Genomic DNA, 14,716 nt, shown 5'->3' with positions numbered 1-14,716 from the left:
ATGACAATTTTTTATGAATATTTATATTATCAGTAAAATGGTTAATGTTCAATTGTGCACTAAAAGAAGACTCTGTTACAATTAAAGAGTCATTGTAGATATGCAAAATGGCTCATTGTTTAGAAATATGTTATTACAACTGATTATTTAGATTGTCAGTGGAGAGAAAAATCCAGAGTATTATAGGAAACACCAAGAAGGCATTTGATAAAATTCAGCTTTTATCCTGATTAAATAAATAGAAATAGATGAATACTAGACTTTATTTATACTTTTTATACTTTTTAATCTTATATTTAACTTTTAAAAATCATGAACAAAGTTGACTTATAATTTTTCATCTTTGCCTGTCACATAGGTGAAAATTATATTCTTGCTTTAAAAATTTGGGCTGCTTTGATTGCTGGTGGGGTTGACAGTTTTTCATATGTTAGGCCATTTGTATTTATTGTTTGAATTTCCTGTTCCTATCCTGTTTTTCTTTTGTAGTATTGGTCTATTTCCTAATAATTTATAACATCTCATGGATTTTAACCTTTTGCTGTATACGGTGCATATCTTTTTACAAGTATATATATTTAAGTTTATGGAATTTTTTCTATTAATATAAATAAGTTTTATGTTGTTAGACCATTTCTTGCTTGCCCCAAGAGTGCTTGCTGCTGCAGCGTTTACCCCGAGATACTTGCAGATTGCAGTCCTAACCTTACCCCCAAGGTTTGCCATGAAATATCTCGCTTTTATTTTTATTTTCACATTGCTCTAGTATATCGATAGTCTTTGGAAACAAATGACATCATTCTATTTATAGCATTCTGTTTTTAGTAGTGATATTTCCATTTACAAAACATAGTAATTCTGGATTGCTGAAAATGTCAAATCCTAGAAAATGTAGCATTCGTACGTGTGGTGTTAAGTGAACGCTGGCAGCGAGCTGCACTTTTTTTTTTCCTAAACCGAAAAAGGGTTAAATATGTGAATCCTTTCCTACATATTTTACCGTTTTTAAAAAGACCTTTCCTGGCCCAGAGTTATACAATGATTTATAATTTTTTTAGTCAGAATTTCTAAGCTGTTTTTTGCATATTTTTAGTATTTTTGTGACATTTTATTGGAGAAAAATACTCAAAATTTTTATCAATTTTTTATAATGGAAAATTTCAAACATGCAGAAACCTTGAAAAAATTGCTGTCAGCACCTGTGTACCAGTTACCTAGATTTGCTAACATTTTGTCCTACTTGCTTTAGATCTGATTCTCTATGTGTCATTTTTGTTGTTATAGCTGAACCATTTTAAAGTAAATTTCAGGTATTATGTCACTTCTCCTCAAAAATACTCTCCTGAATCTCCCGAGTAAGGATGTGTTTTGCTATAACCACAGCATTATCGTCATACCTAATAAAATTACCAAAATCCTTATTATTGTCTAATATTCAGTATATACAAATTTCTCCAGTTTTAACCAAGATCTAATTTAGCAATATCATTATGTCTTTTTAATCAAAAATAGTTAATTTCCCCATCTCTCCTCCTCTTCCTCCTGTTATCCTCTTCATTATTGTGGGTGGTCGTCTTGTGCATTAGGATGCTGTGTAGGTACAGCAACATCCTTGGCCTCTATAATGGTGTTCTACCTCCTCCCTCCATTTTGATAACCAAAAATGTTTCTGTGCATTGTGAAATGTCTCCTAGGAGGCTAAACTGCCTCTAAGAACCACTGTGTTAAGGTGGTACCTTTTCTGTACTCTATTTTTTGAGATACTTATTTCTTAGAATTGTTTTTATTGAATTTATTCTATTCCATTAACCTTTGTGTCTATACTTTCCTGTTGTTTAACTAGTAAGTAGTAGTTTTAAAAATAGCTTCATAGAGACATAATTCACATAGCATACAATTCATCCAATTAAAGTGTACAATTCAGTGGCTTTTGGTATATTCCAAAATACACCAAAAGAGTTGTTCATTTATTGCCACAATAAGTTCTAGGACTCGTTATTCCAGATAGAAAACCGTTACCATTGTGCTCATTTTAAAACTGGGTTATTTGTCTATTTCTTATTCAGTCTTAACAGTTCTTCGTATATTCTAGGTGAAGTTCATTATCAGATACATGATTTAGAAATATTTTTTCTCATTCTGTGAGTCGACTTCATTTTTTTGGTGGTATTATTTGCAGCACAAAGTTTCTAATTTTGACACAGTCCAATTTATCTGTTTTTCTTTTGTTGATTGTGCTTTGGTGTCAAAAGATATTTAAATTTTGCAGTACATTGTATTTAGCTTTAAGAGATGGTCTCAAGTAGTATATAGGCAAGACAAAATAGATAAAAGTGGGGCTGAAATTAAGCCATTACAGTTTTCTTCAAGTTGAATTTTGAAAAAAATTTTTTTTCATGGATTTTATTATCACATCTAGATGGTGTGTGTGTGTGTGTTGTGTGTTGTGTGTTGTGTGTGTGTGTGTAGAAGACTTTACTGAGAATTTGAGGGCCAAGAGGGGTTGGGGTTACATTGTAGCAGTGTTGAATAATTTAATAACTACTATGCTTTGTAGTGGGAAGCTAACTACAGTAACCTAAGTCCTAATCTTAGCCATGCCTACAAGGGGAAAAAGAAGCCTCTGAAAGCAGAAACCATATCATACCAATCCTGCCCTTCTCTGCCGGTGTAATCTGCTTATTCCTCTTTGCTGAATTTCTGTCTGCATTATCTCATGATTATCTGGGTGCTTGTCCATGATTTTTTCTTCCAGCACATTCTGAAACTCTGGGTCTTAACTCTGGAGATCCCTTCCTAGGCTGGCTTGTTCTTTGAGCAGTACTACAGGTTCAGGAATTACCGCTCAGATCATGATATTCTTGAGGACATCTCTTTTATGGTCCAGCTGCCTCTTCACAGTCACTTGCAGCCGTGTGTCTGCCTTTACACCTCCATGATTATTAAATGTTTAAAATTTTTTATTTAGTACTTAAATAATTAAACCCTGACAGTATACAAACACATATCTATTTATCTTAAGATTTTCCATATGCAAATCTGTTTTAAAGGTCATGTGTGTGTTAAGCTTTTTCTTCATTATTACCATAATTTGGCCAACTATTTTGTTTTGATTTCTCAAACAGGGTGTTAGTTTCATGTTTTTCACTTGGTGGAGTGGTAGTTTTAGGACAGCCTTTATGATCATTGCTTGATAAAAATAAATGTTAGTAATAGTGTATTCATTTAAATATTTAAAATGTCTGTTAATCGAATGTTAATAAAATGAGTTAAGGATATGGTGTGTCTTTTGTAAGAAAAGTGGTATGTGCACTCTAGAAATAATATAGTAGTATTTGCAATATATTTTTTGTTAAAAAAATTTACATGCTTCTTGAAAAGTAAACCCAGCAGAAATATAATTAGTAAAAAGTAAAAGTATTATTTGCTTTCTCTTTTTTAAAAGCATTCTGGGGTCTACAGCCATGGCACCCTGAATGCGCCTGATCTTGTCTGATCTCAGAAGCTAAGCAGGGTCGGGCCTGGTTAATACTTGGATGGGAGACCACCTAGAAAGACCAGGTGCTGTAGGTGTAAAAATAAATAAATAAATGAATAAATAAATAAATGCATCTGGGCATCTGAGTACTTCTATACCTTTCTCATTTAGACACACATGAGAGAGAATTTTCATTAAATTTTTAAAAATTGCTCTTAAAGTGATGTGAATTATTTTTTCCTGCTTTGATAAGTTTCTCAAGTGTTTTTTTAATTTTTCCAAGATAGTAGTTGTTTAATGAATTGATCCAACACAGAAACCAAGGGCAAGTGGAACTTAGGTGTTAAGATGCCAGTTAATTAATGATTGGAAAGGAAGATAAACTGGTGAAGGTTATTTCTGGGGGAAAAAATCTTGATTTATATAATGTTGATTTAGATGATTAATGAGAAGATCTGTGTTTTCAATATATTCTTACTGAGATCATACTGTATGTGCCAAATGTTATACTTGGCACTGGGACTACATCGTTGAACAAAACACATAGTTTATGTCCTCATGAAACTTATACCATATGGTATGTGCAGGAAAATAAACGGAGTTCTAATGTAATGTTATAAATGAGGATGTCAGCGTGAGAGTGGTTGAAATGGTGAACTATGGAGTCTAGTCTCGATAGGGAAGTGTATACAGAAGTGAGCTAAGTAAAGAGAAAGAAGAATCTACTGTCTGCAACTCTGAATGAAAATGAAAAGTGGTTGGTGTAACTAGTTTAGAACTGGGAGATTGGTGGTCAGAGAAAAAGATAGTTAATTTTCACATTTCCTCTTCAGAGAAGATAAAGCGATGATTAAGTTACAGTATGGTCTGTAGTGGTTAAAGTGGAGTTACAATAAAAGTTGGTAGAGATGAAGTGCTTATGATGTTAAAAATAGATTGTTGGGTGGATTATCCTCAAGTATTTTGAAATAATTCAGGGTTATGCAGCACTTAGGATAGAGAAGAATGTTGTGTGCTGCATCTCAAGAGTTTTGCATGAATAAGTAGGATGCCTTGGAGAGTGGTTATCACTTGTGACTGCTTATTGGAATCACCTGGAGAACTTTACCAGCTACTAATGCTCTATCCTAACTTTGCTGCACATCGTAGTTGCTGTTGGCTAGCTCTCATCCTCAGCTTTTCTGATTTAATTTGTATGGGGTATAATCTAGACAATGGGATTTAAAAATGTCCCCCAGGTAATTCTAATGTGTAGGAATTGCACAGGGATGGGGTTTTTACAGGAAACTAGCTGGGAGTTATGATGGGGACTGTGTGTGACCCCGCATCATGAAGTTGGGTTGCATAGTTAATGAAAGAATAAGCAGTCTTTGAGAGGGCTGCAGGATAAGCAGCTTTTACTTAAAGCAAACAGTGAAGTTTTTGATGATATAAGTGGGTTTGATTTTCCTTGGAACAGATGGTGTAAACCTAGAGGGAAGCTTTGGAAGGGAAGGATGGTATCTGTGAGAAGTTGGATAAAGGAGGAAAAAGCAAGGACAATACAGTTGGTTAGAGTACCGGGGAGGACTGATAACAATCAATTTATCTCTTGGACGTGACCAAAGAATGGGCATAGTGGGTTCAGAATTAGTCTGGAAAATACATTCAGTAGTTCCATAGCGGATGAAAAACCTTGATGAGTCGAACTTCGTTGGAAGTCCTAGCCTTGTATCCTCTTTGTTAAGGGGTTCAGAATGATTGTGCAGTATCCATGGAGAGGCCAGGAGTTCCAGGTTGATGTTCCACAGGCTCCCAGGGGAGTGGTTAGAGATCTGTCTGTCTGTTCTGACAACTGGCAGGAGGAGGCTCTGGAGTGTCAAGGCTTGGTCAGTTTTGCACAGCATAGCCCCACTCACTCCTGTGTGCTGCTTGCCTGAGTTTGACACCTTGCTGTACCTAACATATTTTACTATTTCCTTACTTTTACATGTGATGCTTTTCAGAAACAATTTTAATTGCCCAGTTTCAGATTTGTGAGCAATTACCGATAAGTGTCATTTTTTTAACATAGAGTAAATGGTATAGACTTAGGCACTGAAAAAGGACCTTGTATATTACTTAGGCAAACTTTCCTTATTTATAAAGTACAGTTTTATGCAAAGAGAATCAAAATGAGTGGCACAAAGAAACCACTCAGTTTAGACTAACTAAAGTGTAAACTGTATATGGGACTAGAGGTTTATAATTGTTACATGAATTCAGATTTGTTGTAGGAATAAATCGCTTAACTGCAACTCATTTAATTAATTTGACATGTAATTCAATTTTTTTGTACCGTTAAACTTGGAAAATGAGAACATTAGACATTACTGTCAACAGGATACAGCAAATTTATTTTTCTTTTAAAACTGAAGAGAGCTTTTGAAAGTGTAATACTTAGTCTTCAAGAGCTACCTTAGTTATGCAAATAAGCTATGAAATTACCTTTAAATGAAGAGTTTATCGAAAACACTATGAAAATTTTTCAATATATATTCTGATAAGGGTGAGTAGTATAGTAGTAAATTTGGTAACAGCTTGATGTAGAAATAAGAAAATTGCATGCTTAGTGGAAAACAAGATTTTTGAATGATTATAGTATATCATGTCAACTAGTGAGTAAAACCCATTGCTTTTACTAAGCAAAATACGTGTCATGGTTTAAGCTTTCGTATTTTTCAAAATTAGATGATTCAGCATACAATGACCTTATTTCACATGTATTTGAACTGTGAAACTAAAAGTAACTTTTTGATGCTATGACACTAAGTAGATGAAGCCTGTGATAGGTCATGGGGATTTGGGCTGCATCAAATGAATGCTTTTAATAGCTGGGTTGTGACATGCATTTTTATATGTATCTTTTTTATTAATAGTTTTTGGATGTGCTTTAGCAAGATGAAAACTGAGGAGCAATTAATGCTAAATGGTGCTTGTTTTCCTATTCTCACTTTGGGTTGCATTCATTGACTTACCTCATTTAGGTGGGTATGAATGATGCTCATTTTTCTAAAACTCAATTGATATTTATTAAAAAACTCCATTGATATTTATTAAAAAACACAGCACATCAATTGTCTCAGTCATCTGTGGTACATTTCACAGTGTAGTTGTACAGATCCAGACTGCTCATAGGAATGTTATTAAGATTTTTCTTTGTCTGTGGCAGCTGACATCATTTGGCTTAAATTTTCTAGGCCAAAGTTATTCGTAGTATACTATTTGATGGGAAATTTTGTAACTCAGGTCAACATTTGTTATGTTGAAATATATCCAAAGCTGCTATTGAGGAGAATTTTTGCTTATTTGACTTTGCTATAGTCTGCCACCTTATAAAAGTAGGGTAATGAGAACACTAATTAGGTTCTTCAGTTTTTGTGGCTTATCAGAGTTTTAGGTGTATATGGATTAACTCTAAATCAGAAATACAGATTGTCAACACTCAGTGACCTCAGATTATATGATACTCAGTACCTCTCAAAGCTCAAAAGAATTGGTACCGGGGGAAAATGCCTAAGAGTTATTTAATCTGATCTTTTCTTTTAGGTTCTCAAACTTACGTACTTACTTACTTACTTAATTTATTTATTATTGTGGTTAGAGTCTCTAATTTCTATCCTTAGGTATAGTTTGACTGCTAGAAAACTATAATCTTAGAATACATTAGTTTTACTCTTTGCAGAATTGCCCTCGTTGAATTGCTTTTAATGTTTATGTCCACTTTTATTTTTAAGTCATTATGAGAAGCAATTTTGTTAAACTTTATAATGACTTTCCTATAAAACTGTTGCTGAGAACATTAACCAGTACTTCATGCTTTGTTTTTCAGATAAATTCCTATATGATACAATTCTTTAAAAATTCAGAGCTGCAGATATAGAGCACCAGTTAATGAGAGGAACCTTGGATATCATCTGTTCCCAACCTGTTTACAGATGAAGAAATTGAGGCTCAGAGAGGTCAGCTATAAGCAGCTGGCCTAGAACCCGGGTCTAGAAATTGTGTCTTCTAACAACTGGCCCAGTTTTTTTTTTTTTTTTTTTTTAAGTTTTTAAAAGGAGGTGATATTGAAATTGATATAACATAAATTTAACCATTTTAAAGTGAACAATTCATTGCCATTTAGTACAATCATAATGTGGTGTAACCTTTGTCGGGTTCCAAAACATTTTCATCTCAACAGGAAAACTATCAAGTTGCTCCTCATTTTCTTCTCTCCCCCAGCGGTTGGCAGCCACCGTTCTGCATTCTTTCTCTATGGATTTATCTTTTCTGGATTTTTCATATAAACGAAATCACACAATATTGGACCTTTTGTGTCTGGTTTCTTTCACTTAGCATAATGTATCCATGTTATAGTATGTATCAGTATTACTTCATTCCTTTTTATGGCTGAATAATACTCTACTGTATATAGTTGATACCACAGTTTGTTAAGCCATTCATTCATTGATGGTTATCTGGGTCACTTTCAACCTTTTGGTTCTTGCGAATAGTGCTGCTGTAAACACGTATGTACATATATATGTTTGAGTTTTCAGTCCTTTTTGGTATATACTTAGGACTGAAATTTCTGGGTCATATGGTAATTCTGTGTTTAAATTTTTGAGGAACCACGAAACTGTTTTATACAGCGGCTACACCATTTTATATATCCCTAGTTGGTTGGTTTGTTTCTCCTCTATTCCACTATGGTAAGTTCCCAGTGAGTTGAAAGAGAAAATAAGCAAAGGTTATTATTTTTTTAAGTATGAACCCTTATTTAAAACATCTTAATGTACTAGAGTTTTCAACCAGGTTTATCTTTTTTCCCGGTGGTTTATTGGTTTATTGAATATGATTTTAGTTTGTTCCTTTCTTTCAAACTGAGATGAAGTTGCCCTTCTTCATTTATTTTCCCTCAGTATACTTATGTTCTTAGAACCTTTGAGAATGGTTTCAGGGAGTCTAAGTAATGTCTGTTTATTTTACAAAATAATGAAAATAATCAAAGAAGAGAAATAGCAGCAACACAGATAGTCTTGGATGTTTTCAAGGAGTTATTTATAGGGTTTAATTGACTTAAGTGCAGGTTAGATTTCTTTGTCTTCTACTTTTACTATAGGTGTCAATTAAAAGGGCTTAGCAGTTCTTTTGAATCTCTTAAAATTTGAGGCCATCCTATCACTATAACATCTTTATTAAAACAATGCCTGTATAAGTGGATATTGTTGAAAATTTAAAGTAAATGGTTTAAGATAGTTTAAACAGTTATTGAAATCTTTTATGAAACCAATCCTCTGCAGATACTGAGAGATGACTGTAAACTTACATTTGTAGAACCGAGGAAAGAATCTGAGGTGCAAGTTACAAAGAGATTCAGGAATTACCTTAGGTGATAAGAATTTTGGTGAAATCATAAAACAGGAGCCTTATTAGTCAGGCTTCACTGAATGGCTGCCAGTGGCTGCCAGAACAAAAATGGCTGCCAGTCCTGATTTCAGATAGAATGAGATGTAGATTGGGGTTATGGATACAATACACATCTGGCCACTAGACGGTAATTCTGTATATATCATACAGATCTAGCTACCTGGAGACCCTGTGACCCTGCTAGTATTAGGCTTTTGTCAATTCCTGTCCTGGTGTTATGCCATGATAATTTGCTCTCTGTTAGTCTTACTGTTCTTTTATTCCTGTCACTGCCAACTAACAGTCCCAAGACAAAATCTTATTGGTTAGATCAGAGTCATCTTTTACTCTATTTAGGCTACTTATATTATTTGATAGAGCTTTTCTGCCAGGCCATCTCACAGACCACTAAACTAGCTATAGAAACCCACCCTTCTAGCTGTGGCCACGGTGGTGGGAGTCATTCATGTGACTCAGAGCATGGTGACCACTACTTAACAAATCCCTCAGAAAATGGTTTAAAGTATGGTAGGCAAGCATTCCTCAGAAGTCCAAGAAGGGAGAAGGTCTATAAGGTGAGTACCTTGTTTGTCCTGAAAGGAAGTTTCATGTATTTACATAGATACTACATTTGCTTCAGGTACTGCTTGGAATTCTAGTAGCCTTAGTGATGATCTTAATAGAAAAATAATTTATTGCATATAACCCAGCTAAGGGTCTTAGGAAAGAGCCATTTTACACTTGTTATAAGAACATCCAAACCTGTAAATAATTTTTATAACATTTTATTTGAGCGAAACTGACAGCAATTGCCAGGAAGCAGGATCTCAAATGCTCCAGAGAATGACAGTTTTGTAGTTTCTTTTATACCTTTCGAATTAAGGAGGGAACTTAAAATTATATGAAGGTGGGAAGAAACAAGGTACAGGATAGTTAACAAGATTATGTGCTCCCTTGAGGGTGGTTACCCCTCCAGGTATCTGGAAAAGAAGATGACTTCTGGCATGTCAGAAGCGTGATAATCTAGATGCACAAGAACAATGGACAGGGCTGGCTTAAACATTTTGCTAAAAAAGTTATAGGCATGGGGTGTGACTACTCACCATGACCTGCCCAGTTAGGAATTTATGATCAGATCACCCTGTGAGATTGCTTTTGATTTATTACAGTGCCTTTTTTTCGTCTACCTACTCTAAGTTTATATCTTTCTTGTAACAAAAATTCTTGAGACTTTCAAAGAGTTGCTTTAAGAGTATATCTTTGTTCACCTAAGTCCACACATACTCCTATAAGAGTCTGACTTGTAATAAAGGGTTAACGGAGAAAGGGAGTATATCTTTGAATTTGTTGTGCATACACACACACCTCTCATACTATCATCTCAAGTTAATTTTTAAGCCATTAAAGGAAATCTATAATTCAATTCCTTCTTTTAGAAGTGAGTAAACAATTAAAAAAAAAACTTTTATTTTAGGCGAGACAAACCTTGGTTGACCTCACAGATGCAAAGGAACTTATCAGTTTACAATCTCTTATTTTTTATTTATTTTTTTTATGCCTACAATACCTGGTCTTCCTAGGTGGTCTCCCATCCAAGTACTAACCAGGCCCGACCCTGCTTAGCTTCCGAGATCAGATGGGATCGGGCTTGTTTAGGGTGGCATGGCCATAGACGAGTAAACAGTTTTTGAGAGAGATTTTGATTTCTCACATCCACATGATGTTTTAGCGCAGAGCTAGAATTAGAAACCAGGATTTCTAACTACTTCTGTGTTACATTGCATAGTAGCTATTAGTGACATAACAACCAAAAATGACTTCTGTATTCCTGGAATTTATCTAATCTTGTTTAGGATTTTTTTCCCCTTGACATTTTTGATTGTAAGGAACAGTAATATACTCTAGTTAGCTCATAAAAATAATCCAGTGACATGAAATGGAATGCATCTGATCCTATGGGAACTGATAAGCTAAGATCTCAACCACAATGTCTCTCATCTTGGCATTTCAGTATATCTGCTTCATTTTCAGTTTTTCTTTCAATTGGCTTTCTTGCTTATTGGCCTGTATGTCTCCTTAAAATGGCCACCCTAGCCCCAGAATACACATATTCATCTTCAGGTTCAGTGCCCACCACTGGCTGGCAACAGTTTATAGCTGTTCAAGTTACAGAGAAAGAGAGTTTAGCTCAGATCACTAATAGAGCCAGGTCTCATAAGGTGTACGTTGTCTGCCAAACAGTAAGTTGGCGGCATTTGTGTCAGGTTAGGAGACCAGACTGGGGTTAGGAGAAGGAAGAGTAGGTAGGATAATGTGGTTCTCAGGACTGTGCATGAAGGGATGGGATAGCCACATGAAACCTGCCTTTTACAGTGTATAACAATTATTAGTCTCATGTTGTTTGTAGTAAACTCCTAAATATATTTTATGGTTGGGTGGTAAAGAATGAACAGACATTAGCATGGGACATCACTATATCCCATGCATTTGTGCACTGTTAAGTTTATAAATTGTAAAAGAATCTAAAGGAATAACTCTCAGTATTCCCTAGCAGTATATACATACTGCTAGGGAATATTTCTTTTTTGACCCATGTTTTAAATCAGATTGTTTATTTTAATGCTTATTTACAGTATTTTATGGCCTACTGTTTTGTGAATGAGTGTTTGGTATATTAGAAAGGGAGACTCCTGAATTCATTCATGCATATCACAGAATCATTGAGTACACATTATGTTCCAGGAATTTTGCTTGTTATGGGAGATAAGATTGAATATCGTATGTTCCCTGCCTTTAACTTTATGCTTTGAAAACTGAGCTTTCCCTCTTGTGATTATTAGAGGTCAAACCCTCTTTGAACCTTTGAATCTTTCACGTACTGCTGCAGTAGTCATACTTTATCTCACCTGTACTCACCTTTGCTGGATCCTTCCCTAAAGCCTGACATGTATACAGATCTCTTACCACTCATTCCTAAACCTCCTGTTGATGCTGCTCTCAGTAAGATCAGCAGCTACCTTCTGGTTGTCAAAATTGCCTGGACATTTACTGGTTTTTATCTTACTGAACTGTACTGCTTTTGGACACTGCTGATCACTTTCTTGTGGAGATACTGTTCTCTTAGCTTCTGGCATACCACCTGTTACTGCTTCTTAGATCTTTCTAAGCAGGCCTTCTCAGTCGTCTTAATGGGCTTCATTGGCTTCATTTTTCTGCCCCTTTATATAATGGTGTTACCAATATTTCATCCTTGACTTGCTGCTTTCTTCGTGATCTACTTCATTCTCACTTTTTAGATTAGTTTCTGTGAATACTAATTAGCATCTTTGGGTACTAGTAATTTCAAATTCTTTATCTGTATCTCAGAGTATTCCGTAGAATATTATATCTAGTTGCTTTCTGGCTGTCTGCACTTGAGGTCTGTATATATCTACAACAACAAACACGCTGTCCTCCAACCCTGTTCTTCTATATCATTTAGAGTGACCAGCTCTTCAGTCAGTTATTACTCAAGCTTAAAAAGGTATGGTGATGGCTTTCTCATGCAACATGCAGTTAATCACAAGATCTGTTGATTGCCATCTAGATGTTTCTCCAATCTGCAGACTTCTGTCCATTTCCACCACCTCTGCCCTATTTTTACCTTTTAGATAATATGACTGTAATTGTTCTTTATAGGTTTTCCTGCCCCCAGGCTTGCATACTTTAAATCTTGCCAATAGTTGATAGAATGGTTTACATTTGAATGTCCCATATGCTTCTCACAATCTACTTTTTAAAAAACAACCTTCAGTTGGAACTGATGGTTGCTTCCTGCTGTCTTTGTCAGTTGCCCTACTCACCTCGCTATGTTCTCCTATCCTCTGAGACTAATCTTAAGTGTCACCTTTTTCAGGATGCTTCCTCTGATTTGCTTCCCCTCTTCTCCTTCAGACTGTGTCAGAACACATGCTCCTTCTAGTGCCTTGTAATAGCTGATGCATGTCTTTTATTTTACTTAAAATATTTTATATACATCATTCTCTTCTTCCACAAGACTGTAAGCTTCTTGAGGCTAGGAACATTGTTTTACTTATCTTTGAAATTGCAGAGCCTGGCTATAATGGGCACATGATAGACCTCAGTAAATGTTTGATCAATGAATGAAAGGAGCTTCTAGTCTAGAAAATGCAGAATAACATAAATAACTACTGTAGAACTTCAAATAGTACAATGGAGGCAGAGAACGAAAGGATGGAACATTCTATGTGGGAAGAAGGAAGGCTTGCTTCATGGAATATACAAGTTTGAGCTACTTTTTAAAGGAAACTTGATAGAGATTCTTGCTAGAGAGGAAAGGTAATCCATCCTGGATAACAGAAACAAGAGAACAGGTCCTGCTCATGGAAAAGTTAGGTATTTCAGAATCTTTTTCTCAAAGATTATTTTGGCAGTGAAGGTGGAATAGAGGGGAGGCAGGAATCCTAATCTTGCAGGCTTTAATGAAGGTTTGTCTTGTCTTGGGCTTTGGTGGTGAGGAAGGGAGGGCCCCCAAGATATTTAGGATCTAGAATATAACTAGTTGGATGTGAGAGTTGTAAGAGGGCAGTTTAAGATAACTGAGATTTTTCTTTTCAGTAATTAGATAGGCACCAATGCTTTAAATTCGAGAATGTAGGAGATATTGGGGTATGTAATGAATTAATTTTAGACATGATGAGTTTGAGGTACCCATGAGAAATTCCATCAGAAAGGTTCAGTATGCAGTTGTATATATAAGTTTTAGAAATTCAGGAGGTGTATTTGGGCTGGAGGTACAGTTTTGGAAGTTGACAGTATACGTGAGGTAGTTAAAAGTGGTAGATTAGAAAATAAGATATATTCAGGGATTGTAAATAGATTATAGGAGAGTAAAAACAGAATTCTGGGAATTGTAGACTTTCTTTTGCTTGCAAATAATCAAGGATATACATTCAAAGCAACATTAATTTCCCTCGACCTCTCATTTCCTTTTATTCTTTCCCTCTTTCACAGAATTTGGAAATTTCTTCCCTACATCCCCTATTTGTGATTTCCTCATTTTCTTCCTTTCCTCTTCACTCCACTAGATTTTTCTTGAGGCTAGTAGTTTATTACCTTTTGAAATGTTTGTTGTCAGACTAAACTAGGGAAAAGAAAATGCTTAAATCAGATATGTGAATTGAAATCCCTTCATGAAATGGGCGTATGTATACCTTCACTTCCTCTAAGAAATAGGCTATGTCCTGTTTTTTAAACATATTACTGTATTGGTTTATCTTTTGTTTTCCACTTCCAGGTAAGTATTTTGCCTTTTTCACTAAAACAGCTGTAAGATTATGATGATAAATCACATCTTTGGACTCATCAGGTAAACCGTATAGTTTTGTTGGGGCAATCCTGAAGCGTTCCTGGCTCATTTTCATCGGGGCTGTTGCCACTCAGCTTTATTCCATTGTTGCCTTGTCAAGATGTGATTCTACTGATTCAGATTTTTCTATTTTTCAAGAAAAGCCAGAACTGATTTTTATATGATTTTTTAAATGTTTATCCAGAATTAAAAATATATTTTGGTTTAATAAAACAAACCAGTTTTTTATTCCATTCTCAGACCTTAGAATTTCTTGTAAAAAGGCCAACCAGCATCACCTACTGAGATTTTGAGATGTGTTTCATTCTATCGCATACTAGGGTAATAGAGGAAACTTGACTGGAGCCACAGAAGATTGTGGGGAAAAAGGAGACTGGCTCAATTCCTTGGTTGGGAAGATTGAGTAGTAATGGGGTCATGAACTCAGGTAGGCTGAGGTCTATCTAGCCCATCTGCAG

The 14,716-nt window shown here is 35.2% G+C and overlaps 1 protein-coding gene, 1 non-coding gene and 1 pseudogene across 6 annotated transcripts in view; 2 read left to right on the top strand and 1 right to left on the bottom strand.

Annotated features, from left to right (window-relative positions):
• Positions 1 to 14,716, top strand: part of SNX13 (sorting nexin 13) — a 117,119-nt gene that overhangs the window by 12,458 nt on the left and 89,945 nt on the right. The window contains exons 1-2 of one of the 5 annotated variants that reach the window (XM_025046848.1): positions 6,383 to 6,483; positions 7,329 to 7,458. The exons of 3 other annotated variants lie outside the window; for them this stretch is intronic. In XM_025046848.1, coding sequence (XP_024902616.1) covers positions 7,435 to 7,458 — 24 coding nt within the window. In that variant the 5' untranslated portion in view covers positions 6,383 to 6,483; positions 7,329 to 7,434. Of the gene's footprint in view, positions 1 to 6,382; positions 6,484 to 7,328; positions 7,459 to 14,716 lie in introns of those variants that run through there. One more of the 5 variants, XM_015589506.2, reaches the window with a different exon arrangement.
• LOC112479795 lies at positions 3,455 to 3,573 on the top strand (annotated as a pseudogene).
• Positions 10,446 to 10,564, bottom strand: LOC112479839. Its single transcript, XR_003046373.1, has one exon. It is a non-coding gene; the product is annotated as a 5S ribosomal RNA (ribosomal RNA).

Source organism: Pteropus alecto, unplaced genomic scaffold (genome assembly GCF_000325575.1).
Source record: "Pteropus alecto unplaced genomic scaffold, ASM32557v1 scaffold21, whole genome shotgun sequence".
Lineage (NCBI taxonomy): Eukaryota > Metazoa > Chordata > Mammalia > Chiroptera > Pteropodidae > Pteropus > Pteropus alecto.
The sequence above is the reverse complement of the archived record's forward strand: the minus strand, read 5'-3'. Positions and strand labels throughout refer to the sequence as shown.